General features: G+C 39.8%; 1 protein-coding gene across 1 annotated transcript; it reads right to left on the reverse strand.

Annotated features, from left to right (window-relative positions):
* Positions 1-5289: 5289 nt before the first annotated feature.
* Positions 5290-12490, reverse strand: MZT1 (mitotic spindle organizing protein 1). Its single transcript, XM_051642954.1, has 3 exons — positions 12401-12490; positions 9576-9721; positions 5290-8090 (listed from the first exon to the last, which is right to left on the reverse strand). The coding sequence occupies exons 1-3, from the start codon at positions 12447-12449 to the stop codon at positions 8067-8069; spliced, it is 219 nt and encodes a 72-aa protein (XP_051498914.1). The 5' UTR covers positions 12450-12490; the 3' UTR covers positions 5290-8066.
* Positions 12491-12721: the final 231 nt, after the last annotated feature.

Genomic DNA, 12721 nt, shown 5'->3' on the forward strand with positions numbered 1-12721 from the left:
GTCCCCTCCCAAAATTACAATTCATCCTGTTCACAATTATCTGCCCATATAACCTGGCTTGGGAACAACACCAGGTGGTCTACCAACCAGCTTTCCAAGGTAGGAAGAGATGTCACAAAGAGCTTTTCTGGGGGCCAAGGGCAGTAGGATGGAGCAACAGCTGATGAATTGGCTCCTTCAAGTAGTGTCCTCACAAGCTGAGCCAACAGGCAAGTGGTGGCAGAGAGGGGGTTTGTGGCCTTGTTCCACCACTGCCAGCTTCAAGGCCAAAAAAAACACTGGAACAATACGAAATGTGTTGCATGGCCACACTAGACCCACATACCACCTTTGCTCCCCCTCACTTGGCCTGGCCACAGCTCCCTCTCTGAGGTGGTGGGACCATCCCGAGCTGCCAGGTCCTGCTCTGATGGATCCTGGGGGGCCCCTGCTACCCTCACAGAGCCCCTGACCTGTGCAGTGCCCTGGCACAGCTTCAACATTGCTGAGAGTGGCTAATAAATGATCCCACCTGATTAAAAAAGGTCTGTTGTTAAAGGGATTGAACCTGTGGATGGGGAGTAGGGTAATATGACTACCTATTTTCCATCATTTACCAGCTGTCCTGGCTATCCAGGGAGGTCCCAGTAGACTGGAGATTGGCAAGTGTGACCCCCATCTACAAGAAGGGCTGAAAGGAGGATCTAGGGAACTACAGGCCTGTCAATCTGACCTCAGTGACAGGAGAGGTTATGGAGGAGATAGCCTTGAGTGCCGTTATGCAGCACATGCAGGACAACCAGGTGATCATGCTCAGTCAGCATGGATTAATGAAACTCAGGTCCTGCTTCCTAAACTAGGTCTCCTTTAATGTCAAGGTGACCCATTTAGTAAATGAGAGAAAGGCTGTGGATGTTGTTTACCTGGACTTCAGTAAAGCCTTTGACACCATTTCTTACAGCATTCTCCTGGAGAAACTGGCTACATATGGCCTAGATCAGTGTGCACTTCTCTGGGTAAAAAGCTGGCTGGATGGTCAGGCCCAAAGAGTTGTGGTGAATGGGGTTAAATCCAGCTGGCAGCCGGTCACTAGTGGTGTTCCCCAGGGTTCAGTGTCAGCTCTGTGTAATATCCGTCAGTGATCTAGACAAGGAGATTAAGTGCACCTTCAGTAAGTTTGCTGATGACATCAAGTTCAGCTTGAGGGTAGGAAGACTCTATGGAGGAAGCTGGACAGGCTGGATCAATGGGCTTGAACGAGATTCAAGAAGGCCAAGTGCTGGGTTCCGGATGTGGGTCACAACAACCCTATGCACCACTACAAGCTTGGGACACAGTGGCTGGAAAGATGCCCAGAGAAAAAGCACCTGGGAGCACTGATTAACACCTGGCTGAATATGAGCCACCAACATACCCAGGTAGCCAAGAAGGCCAACAGCATCCTGGCTTGTATCAGAAATAGTGTGACCAGCAGGAGTAGGGAACTCAGCACTGATGAGGCTGCACTGGGTTCAGTTTTGGGCCCCCCACTGCAAGGTCATCAAGGTGCTGAAGTGTGTCCAGAGAAGGGCAATAAAGCTGCTGAAGGGTCTGGAGAACACATCCTGTGAGGAGCATCTGAGGAAACTGGGGTTTTTTAGCCTGGAGAAAAGGAGGCTGATGAGAGACCATATTGCTCTCTACAGCTACCAGAAGGGAGGCTGTAGTGAGGGGGAGGTTGGTCTCTTCTCTCTAGTAACGAGTGATAGGACAAGAGGGCTCAAGTTGTGCCAGAGATTTTGATTAGATATTAGGAAAAACTTCACTGAAAGGGTTATCAAACACTGGAACAGGCTGACCAGGGAGGTGGTTGAATCACCATCCCTGGAGATAATGAAAAAGGTGGTTTAAAGACACATAGATGTGGTGCTCAGGGACATGGTTTAGCATTGGACTCAGAAGAGTTAGGTTAATGGTTGGACTTTATGATCTTAAAGGTCTTTTCCAACTGGAATGATTCTATCAACCCTATTCTCTCCTTCCAGTATCTCATGTCCATTAAATAGGAAGATCTGTCACTATGTTCAAACATACTAATTTTGGACCTGCTGTACAGAAAAATAGTCAAAATCAAGCTGGGATGTCCCTCAGCGTCTTCATCCTCCTGTGGCTTCCTTCCTCTTCCTCTCCAAGAGCCTCTCAGCTGCTCCCCTGAGGAACCACAGCATAGTCAAGCACCACTGCCTATGCTCCCACATTTTCCATCTCCTTCACTGAATGTTACATCCCAGCATTAAACTCCCACTTGCCCACAGAATAATACCATTGAGCTCTTTCAAAGATCCATTTTCGTAAGCTGGTCTTACCATGTAAGAATTGGAGGTGAGAAAACAGGAATATTTATAAAGTGACAATAAAAGTACTCAGACTCAATATATTCCAGATTGCCAGTTCAGATAATTAATAGTTGTTTTGTTCGGGGGTTTTTTATCAGGTAACATTTAAATGTCTCAGAAACCAGGCTTCCCTTTATCTTACTGACAGAAACATCACTGATACTCATCCTAAATATTCCTAATTTTCTTCACGTTACTTTTACTTAGAGCTGTTTTACTGTGCCCTTCACGGACTCTGTGGCCAGAAAGAACTGCTACGGCTAGCATGCCTGACACCTGCAGAGAGGCACTGTAGACTTTTCCCCATAAACTGGATTAAACCATGTCTTTTAGAAGTATTCTTCATTTCACTTTAACAAGATCAAGCAGCAGTCAGTTTTCCACTTCCCTACTATACCATACCTAATTATGATCTAATGTTTGTTTTTCCATTAACAGACTTTTTGTTTAACATATTGCCTAAGAAACAAAAACTTCCTTATATTTAACATGGACACCTCAGGATTATATGCTTGCCTTTTTGTTGAAGTACTCTACAATCTCTTGTAAAGTTACTTTCTTGAGTTTATATTTTCTAAAATGGAATTACATAGTAACAAATGCCATGGATCCTGAAAGTTATCTAGATAAGGCATGCTCTCTGCAAGATGGGATTAATTATTTTCCTTAAGCTCTTACAGCTGTGCTATAAATCTTATTGGTATAAGAATGAAAAACTAAGTGGTAGGCAGTACTGCATTTTAGTCCCAATCACTGAAAAGAAACAAGAATGAAGTCATTTCCTGCCATAGGTCACCTGAGGCACTGCAGTCTTTGCTAGGTTGTGTACTGCTGGACGTATTCATAACTAACCTCAAAAAAGCAACAAAATTTGCCAATGATAGTTAGTGAGGGTAGCAGGACTACTGCTAAACTGTGAAAAACTGCAGAAAGACATGTAAAACTGATCAAAAAATAAAAATGGCAGATGCAATTCAGTGTAAATAAATAATAAATTATACACATAGAGATTAACAAACCTAGTTTCACATATTTAATAGCAGCCTCTGAATTTATTGTAACCACTCAAGAGTGAAATCCTGCGGTCACAACAGAGAATGTCATGAAAGCCACTCAGTGCTTAGTTCAAATTAAAAAGGCAAGTAAAGTACTAGGAATTACTAAGAAAGGAATAAAGATCAAGAAAGTAAACAAACAGGCCAGTACTAAACCAGATGGCTAATGCTGCATGCAGTTTTGGCTCCCCTCTCAGAAAAAGAGCCAGAAAAGTTTTGAAGTGCAACAGACATAGAAGCTATTCTATGTCTTTAATTAGCCAGGGAGCATGCTAACTAACATATTTCAGTTTAAAAAAAGGAAATGTAAAAGTGAGTATGTTATACATCTGCAGAATCACGACTGGCACAACCATGATCAGTAAAGGTTTACTATGCAAGGATCATTAAGTTAGTAAAAATCAGGTCCAAAATAAACAAGAAATAGCAATTCTTCACACAAACATCAATTGATAAAAGCTGCTGTTACTCAGGAAGCATATACAGTCCAAAGGAAAAGAGACAAGTGCTGGAAAAAGAAGCATTGGGGATTACTAAATAGACAAACCATATGATTTTCAGGAAAGCCTGGAACAGAAGACACTTGGAAGGAAGGAAAAGAACCAAATATGCTTGTATTGTTTTTATCCTTCCTCAGGCATCTGCTTTTGTCTGAAAAAGAAGCTATTGTGTTAGAAAACCTTTGGTAAGAACCTCTAAAGCTATTCCTGTTTATCTTTGCAAGAGTTCCAACAGCATGTAAGCAAGGAGCACAGAAGAAAATCACCTACTGTTTGCTTGGCTTTTCAGTTATATGTAGCAGAAGATGGTATGTGACAAATGCAGCCAAGGCTTCTCAGCCATCACTGCCAATGTGGGGATAATAATAAAGTGACAGACTTATTTTACAGCACTGTAGCAGGACTCTCCACCTCAGAGTGCCTGCCTCAGTTTCCCTTTGTAATTCGATTGCTCTGTCTCTCTCAGTTTTACAGCCCCAGGCCTGAAGTGGAAAGATTCCCATGAGAAAGGAAAGGGCCTCACCAGCTCTGAACTAGTAACAACCTTGAAAATACAAACAGGGGCCAAGCTGACGTTCTTAACATGAGCTGCTCTCCAGTGTTGAAGAACAACTGGGCCTGAAATGGAGATAAAGTAGGAACAAACAGATAAACAAAAGTTTGCTTGCTGGTGAGAAAAGGGCCTTCTTGGGTTTTTCCACTGCTTTCCTTTTATTCTCCACTGAGAGATTTTGGAGGTATGTCTAAATAATTAAATGGCAGCAGTCAATCCACTTTATTTTATTAAAGTCTGGTCCCACCTTTGATCAGAAAGACTCCCATACACTTTCCAGGAGGTGTGCTGGACCTTCTCCTCTCCAGCAGGGAGGCCTGCTGAAGTGATTACTCCTCCAATTTCAAGGAACAAGAAAAGGGACACCTAGCTGTGGCCATAAAAGAGCGATCCCTGTATGTCTTCATTAGCCATCTTTAAATATTTAAGAAATCTTTCACTGTTAAGTTCTAGAACTTTAAGACCATAGGATGCTTTTTGAGATAATTGCAACTATTGTATTATCACTTTGCCTAGGTATTATTTTAATAATTGTTCTAGATCTAACATACATCTTATTAAAAAAGTAAATTGCTAGCATTTAAATGGTAACCTCTGTCAGCTGACTATTAGTAGTACATTTTATTGTTAAGATAACTTTATTCGTTAGAGCTTTTAGCATTCCATTCTGCTAGCCATACCCATATTATCCCAACACCCATACAATCCAGTTGTGTTTTTCCTTCTGGTTTAGTCGTTAAGATCCTAGTGCTGTTTGCAATAAACCTTTTTTTATGCATGTACATCTCATCTGCTATCGTGCCCTGTTCAAGACAAGCACAGAAACATTTCCAGTATGAAACTTCCTACTGGAGAGATTTTCATTCTCTTACCAGGAGGAAGGAAACAAAATACTGTATTTGTTCTGGAGGGTAACCCAAATCAAAAGTGATCAGTTCTTTTACACCAATTTCTAAGTACATTTACTCTGCACAATATTTTGAAAGAAACTTTGCCACATATACTGAAGTAACCACAGATCTGCCCATTTTAAAAAACCAAACCTCTTCCCTGCTTTCAACTCAAATATACTATGTATTCAATCTTACAACATTTAAATATAATTTTGTATAAATGAACTATTAAGTACAACCAATGTTATAGTTTAGTTCCATGTTATAATGAAAATGATACATTTTTAGTTTTATATCCATCAAACAAGGTTTCTGAATGTCAAAACGATGGCCCGCTCCTATAATTCTGCAAGAGAAATGGTCTACCAGCAAATGTCTAACTGTTTAAAACCAGTAAGTTTATTGATGGTAAAATGGTAGGTGCAACTTACCGGACAGATCAAGAGTTATATATAAATTGCTCTCATTGCATTTGTAAGCTGGTTTAAGCATTTTAACGGCCATAGAACCAAAACTGAAATCAGAATAGTATGTTAGAAAACCCCCCGGAAATACATAAATGCAAAGTAATCAAGAGAATGACATTCAAGAGAAGTCATCAGAACTCCTGGATTGTCCTGAGATCTGGCAATGGAGGAAAAGAAAAAGCTCCAGCAGAAACCTGCACTCTAATAGGAGCTCAATTATTTTGGGCAAATTTGCTGCAGTTTACAGAACACTTTTAGAGTTCAAGTTTCACAAGTCAGAACTCACTGACTTATATGTGACTCCTGAAAAGAAGAATGCTCTCCAGTCTTTTCTCATTTTTGACATGTAGCATTGTGTCTAGATTAAAGTAAAAGAACTAATTGCTAATTTGTGCTGATGTGACCCAGTGTTTTCATGATGTTTGACTGACTTGTCAGATTTTCTAGGATAAATTTCATCATTGATATATTTTCATAATCTTAATGTTTCCAAAAAGCTTTACAATCAGTATTCAAAAGTTACAAATACGAAGTTACAACACCAACTTACAAACAATTTTAGCTGTTCATATGAGCAAACAAACTGATACCACTTACAAGTCTCCCAGTGTGGTTATCCAGAAATTCACAGCATACTCCTGGGATGATTTTTTTGGACAAGCTAATTGGAAATACGGGTGATTCAGTGTAATATAAATATTTTTTCTATTCTTTCTGTCAGCAGCATGAACTATTTAGCTTCCTTGATCACTTTTCGTAGAGCTATGACCTAGAGTGCATATGATTTAAACAACTTTCTTTCTCTGCACAAAGTCTGGCTTAACTAAGATTCCAGCTTCATTTCCAAGTGTGGTCCACCTTAACATCAGAGGTTACTTCAGGTCGCATGAACACTACACCTTGAAACCACGGTAAGAAAAAAAAATCTGAAAAAGTTTAAACAGCAGCAGACAAGGAATACACAAGAAACCATTTTCTTATGAAGTAGAATTCCTGGATGCAAGGATATTTACTGGAAACTAACATGATAAACAGTTTACTGTATATACTATAAACATTTGTTTTGGCAGTGAAGATTCCTAGTGCTGAATAAGAGGACATTCCTATACCAAATGACTTTTTAAGACTCATTGATACCCATCAACAAAATCCAGTGCTTCTCATATTTGGTATAACTAGAAAATAACAATATATCATCAATATTTTTAGGTCTGGTAATCAGGACAAATGTAACAGGGCAGGAAAAGGTAATCAGCAGGTGAGGTTTAGATAGGGTATTAGGAAGAATTTCTATACAGAGAGTGGTCAGGCACTAGAATAGCCTGCCCAGGGTGGTGGTTGAGTCACCATCTTGGAAGTATGCAAGAAACATGTAGATGAGGAACTTGAGGGCATGCTCTAGCAGCTGAGGCTTTAGGGATTTTTTTTTTTCTGGGTGTTTTCTGGTGAACTGTGTGGTTGTTCTTGTTTTTTGTTTTGGGTGGGGTTTTTTTTTGTTTGGTTGGTTTGGGTTTTTTTGGTTTTTTTGTGTTGACTGTTGGACTTGGTGATCTCAGAGGTCCTTTCCAATCATGACAATTTTGTGATTCTGTAACAGACTTAGCATCTGAACTCTGTAAAACATTCCATGTAATCTAGAATTTAAATTTAAATATATTTCTGCATGGATAGCAAGTAATTTTGTTATCCAAATTAAAGGCACTTTTTCCAGCAATTTGAATAAAAAGGACAATTAGTTACCTACATTAACAAAAGTGCTTTACTTCTTGCTTTCAGATTGAAACGTCACTATCCTTACCTTAATTAAAATAAAGTCAGGATGGGCTTCATTCCTATTTGATGCATAGAGCAAAGCTAAATTGTAAATGTAGTTTTCCATCAAAGCATGAGATAAAAACCAGGTTATATAAGCAATTCTGAAGAATGTGTGAACAAACTATACCCATTATAACAATACTTGTTGCTACACACTAGTAAGTTCAGCAACTATGCAGTATCTGAGACAGTTTTAAAAATACTGGATGCCAAAGCAGAACAATTGCACTGTATTCACAAATAGTTTACAAAAATACCAAGTAATGAGATTATTGGTAAACTTATCTTAGTAAAAAACTCTTCAAAGCTATTCTAGACATCATCCTTTTCAAGGATTACATAAATATTCTAAAACCTTCACACAAACACTTATTTTACTTCAGTCTCTATTAACTTGGCATTCTTCTCATGCAGAAATTTTCTCCAATGTCAGCCTGTCATATTTTCAGCAGCCTAGAAACAGAAAAAAACATTACTGCAAGTTACCAAAAATAGGTACCATGTGGATTAACATTAATCTTCTTGTAATTATTTTATGTAGAGAACTCAGAAGTCTAAAAATAACCTACTAATAAAAATTGTGTAGTGTTGTTCTCTGTTTAATGCTATTATTTTTTTTATTAATGCTGTCAGCCACCATCAGCCTTTATTAGTATATGTGTTACAATGTATATCTGTAGCTGAGCTTCTATCCTGTACATTTTACCCTAATGCTTTCAAAGTGCTCAAATGCATTATTTTTTTCCTCTTGGAGTTTATCTCTTTATACAATTTGTATTAACTATTACTCCCACTCACACAGATCAATTATTGACACAAAACTTAGAATTACATAAACCATAACTGCAAAAATCATACTACCAATTACTTGATCAAGGTCATCAATAAGTATTTTTGTTGCTGAATAACTCAGTCCAGCCAACAACACACAGTTGTTGGAGACTGACATTGGTAGATTTTAAGCCAGTTATGGGACAGGGAAAGAGCAATGAGAATGATAAAGCAGTAAAAGCAAAGAAAGAAGTACAATAGTCCTCAGTTACTTGTATACAGTTAAACATTCATGTATGCACACATTTAGGCATGTACACAAGTGTAAAACTGCCAGGTTAAAAACAAAGTTAAAACCTTGAAAACCAATGCAAAATAGCCCTGAGTAGCATTCATCTCATGAAAAACTCTTAAGTTGAATTTTCTAAGAATCAGAATGCAGTTCTCCAGAGTAGGGATAGGCAGGCTAGATACAGCCTTCCCCTCCATCTCCCCAGAAATAAACAACTGTAAGATACAGTGGAAAATAAAACTATGTTTAGGTAGACAGAAAATAATGAAAATCCTTTAAAAGGTGAGTAAGGACTTTTTTAAAACCATAGTTACTCTCTCTACTAGCTAAATAGGTAAATGCTTAATTACAAAAAGGCATCTATTAGATTGAAATTCCCTCTAGTTTTGTCTTCGGAGGGATTCAAAGCACCAGCTGATGTAGTAAATGCAGTATATGACAATTACATTAGCAAGATGCATTTACCCATTTTCAAGTACTGCCGCATAGTATTAGGTCTGACGTTGTACAAATGAGGTGATATGGGTTAAAGCAGAAAATAGCCATCTACTTGTGATAAGATGTAGATAAGGGGGCAAATAGTGGCAGCAAATGGTGGCTACAAATGTGCAGAATAAAAATCTGTGGATTTGGGTTGTTTTTTCTTCCTTCCAAAAAGTTAACCTAATTATTTCTGAGAAGTTTTTATTCATACCATTTTTTGCTTCATATTCCATTCAGTTGTATTCATTGACTTTTCTAGGGAACAGTTAATTTCCTGTATTTAAAAATGAGTTGTATCTTAAGGTACAATTTACAAATTGAAGTATAGCAAGTTGAACTTATATCTGACTCATAAAAACAAATTTATAAACTTTTTTAAGCAAAAATATTACCTTTAGAGCTTCTGTAGCCTTACGTAGTTCTTTAATAACAGATGATAATGCTTCTGGATTTATCCCCTGTTCACAAAGCCTCACACAAATAGACAATGTTTCCATATCCAAGCCAGTGTTTAATATCTTTGAAATCTCAAACAGAACTGCAAAAGAAAAAAATGAAAGCATTGTAGTCCCTATAGATTAAGAAATTCAGTGATCAAAAATGTAATTAAGCACCATTTAACTTCTACAGCTGAGTGTGTGAACATAACATTTATGGAAAGCTCCTGGCAGTCTGAGCCTCCACAACAGCATTCATATTCAGCTTTCCAGCATAACCTTGAAGCCACAGCTTCTAACATAAATACCACACTCTTCTGGTTCAGCAGACTTAATACTGAATAAATACTTAATACCGGGTTTCTTCAAATAAAAAAAATGTAAATAATTCAATAATTAACATGCTTGCCAATTATGTAAAAGGTTGGCTAATAAGGATAATCCATTCTTTTGAAGTCCAGATACTGACAATGTCCTACTAAAATGGACCAGAAGCACATACTTAAAGTTTTAAGAGAGAATGTCAGGAGTTTTCTAGCCACCTACTTCCACAGCTAAGCCCATCTTTAGGTCTAACAGTAACACTGGTTTAAGGATAAGCAATACTATTTGATTGTAACAGCACCACATGCCAGTATGAAACCTTCTGTAGGAGATTCCAGTCAGCTTTGTTAGGAAACAAAGCCCTCTCTCCCCTTCCAAACCTTTCCTGGAAGGTCTGTTACCTTTCATCTCAAGAACAGTTTGTTATGTATCTATGAACAGAACAACTCATAGATTTTATTTCTGGTTGCTACAGTAATCTGCACCCTGAGGTTAAGCCTCAAGTAATGCAGTGATCTTGAACAGATGTTATTCACACTGTTTCTGTAATCAAACCTCCCCCAAACTAGGAGAAAGTGAAGAACATGGTCCTTCTTACCCCATAAAAGCAGCATGGCAAGTGACTACTGTCCACTTGACAGCTGTGAGAATATTCTGCTTTGGTATACCAAAGACATTCTTCAGCACAACCTGAGCATCACACTTAACCCAGGCCAAGACATTAAAGGCCTACTTGCATCCAGTCAGCTCTACAGAAGTCACAGGCAAATGTCAGATGCTAGGAAACAAAAGTTTCTAAGAGAAATAATACTCTTGAAGCCCACACAGGTAGGTTGGATTACGAATATGCACAAGTCTAAGACACGAAAGCAGTTTGCTGGACCAAAGCCCTAGCTATGTGCCACAAGGAGAGCTTCTTTCTCCCCAACAAGGCTTTCTGTTCCCACTGGCACGAATGCAAATGCTTCCAGATGCATTACATGTGCATACTCAATCCACATGAAAGCATCTTTAACCACCAGACAAAGCTACAACAAATTGATGCATCTGCAAAAAAATGTCATTGACCATTAAGAGCTACAGAACTAAGACAGACTGGCAGCTTCCCAAAAATAAACAACTCTAACCACTTAAAACTTATTATACCATTTACCAAGCACGAGACATATTTGAAGGCAGAGCAGTAACTCTAACTAAAGAGAAGTTCCAATTTAATTTCCTATGTCAGCAAGAGTTGTGGTCACTAGTTTCCTAATAAAAAATGTCTCTCGACATTGAGGCAGCATCTTTGGCAGAGAGATGTAGCAGTTTCTCCATAAAAAAATCTGGGATCTTAACAAAAATTTTGCAGAAAACAGCTGCTAAATATTTGTGACTGAAATTCTAGATTAAGCATTTTAATTTTCTAAACTACTACAGATAGTAAAATTATATATATATATTTATTTTTTAAGAATACCAACCCATTTACTTCCATTAGGTGCCTATTTCTTCTGCAGTAAGTTAAGATGCAACACAGATTCGATGTTTGATTTTAAAAAGTCAGAGAATTATCCAACAACTATTTTTTCTACCCATCATAGAGTCATAGAATGGTCTGGGTTAGAAGGAGCCTTTTAAAAGTCATCTAGTCCACCCCACACTATCAGGGGCCCTTCTCAAGGAAAATCAAATCACACAGACACAGCTATCATTATGCCGTACGTTTTCGGTTACTTCACCAAAGCACTTTAAATAGATACTCTTAAAATGAAAATTTCAAAATATTAACGTTATCCTGAGCAGTAAAATAAAACATCAAAGCAATTTATCAAGCGCAGTAAAAGTTCAAACATGAGGGTATTTCTAACAGTCTGTTCAAGTAAATCTTTAAAGACCAAGTGTATATATATATATATATATATATATATATATATATATATATATATATATTAGGGTTCAGCTCTGCCACTGAGAGCACCACAGGGCTGGTCCTTCCTCCCCCTTCAAGGCACTACTTCCCCACAGTTTAAATCCAAGACACACTGAGCCAGGTAACACTCCCTTGCATTAACAATTTCAAATAACGAGAAAGAAAAAAGAATGTCATTCTAAGTTAAGTACCTAACAACCGATTAAAAAAAAAATCAAAACAAACAAGCAAAGTCACGCGAGGTCCCAAGATCCTAGCACCGCACGAATATCTGAAGCGTTTCAGAAGTAAAGCAAGAAGAAACCGCCGATTCACGAAATCCTCCCGCCACTGCACAGCGCAGCCCCCTGCACAGGGGAGGCCTGGCGGCGAGCGCCGGCTCAAGGCCCTGCTGCTGCTGCTGCCTGCGGAGAGGGGCGAGGGCCGGAGCTCCGGGGCAAGGCCTGCTCGGAGAAGCCGGACGCCGGCCCAGAGCTGCCGGCGCGGCGGGAACGGGGCCTGGCTCCCACCCCCAGCAGGGCCCGCCGCCGCCTCCGGCACCCACCGTCCATGGTCTCCCGCACCGCGTTCAGGCTGGCGGCGTTGCTCGCCATGGCGACCCGCACCGCCTCCCCCTCCCACCGGCAACCGGGACCGCCCCCCCCGCCCCCCTCCCCGCGCCCTCTCCGCTAACGCCGTTCCGGCCCCCCCGCCCCACGTGACGCCCCCGGCGGAACGCGAAGGGCGGGCTTTCTTTCGAATTTGTGTAGCGGCTCCCCCGGCGATTGGCCCGCTCGGCAGCGGGCGCTGCTATTGGCCGGGCGGAGGAGGCCGCGCCTTGCGGTTGGTCAGAGAGCCGGGGGGGGCGGGGCTAGTTAAAGAGCCG

This window comes from Apus apus, chromosome 1 (genome assembly GCF_020740795.1).
Source record: "Apus apus isolate bApuApu2 chromosome 1, bApuApu2.pri.cur, whole genome shotgun sequence".
NCBI classification, from domain to species: Eukaryota; Metazoa; Chordata; class Aves; order Apodiformes; family Apodidae; genus Apus; species Apus apus.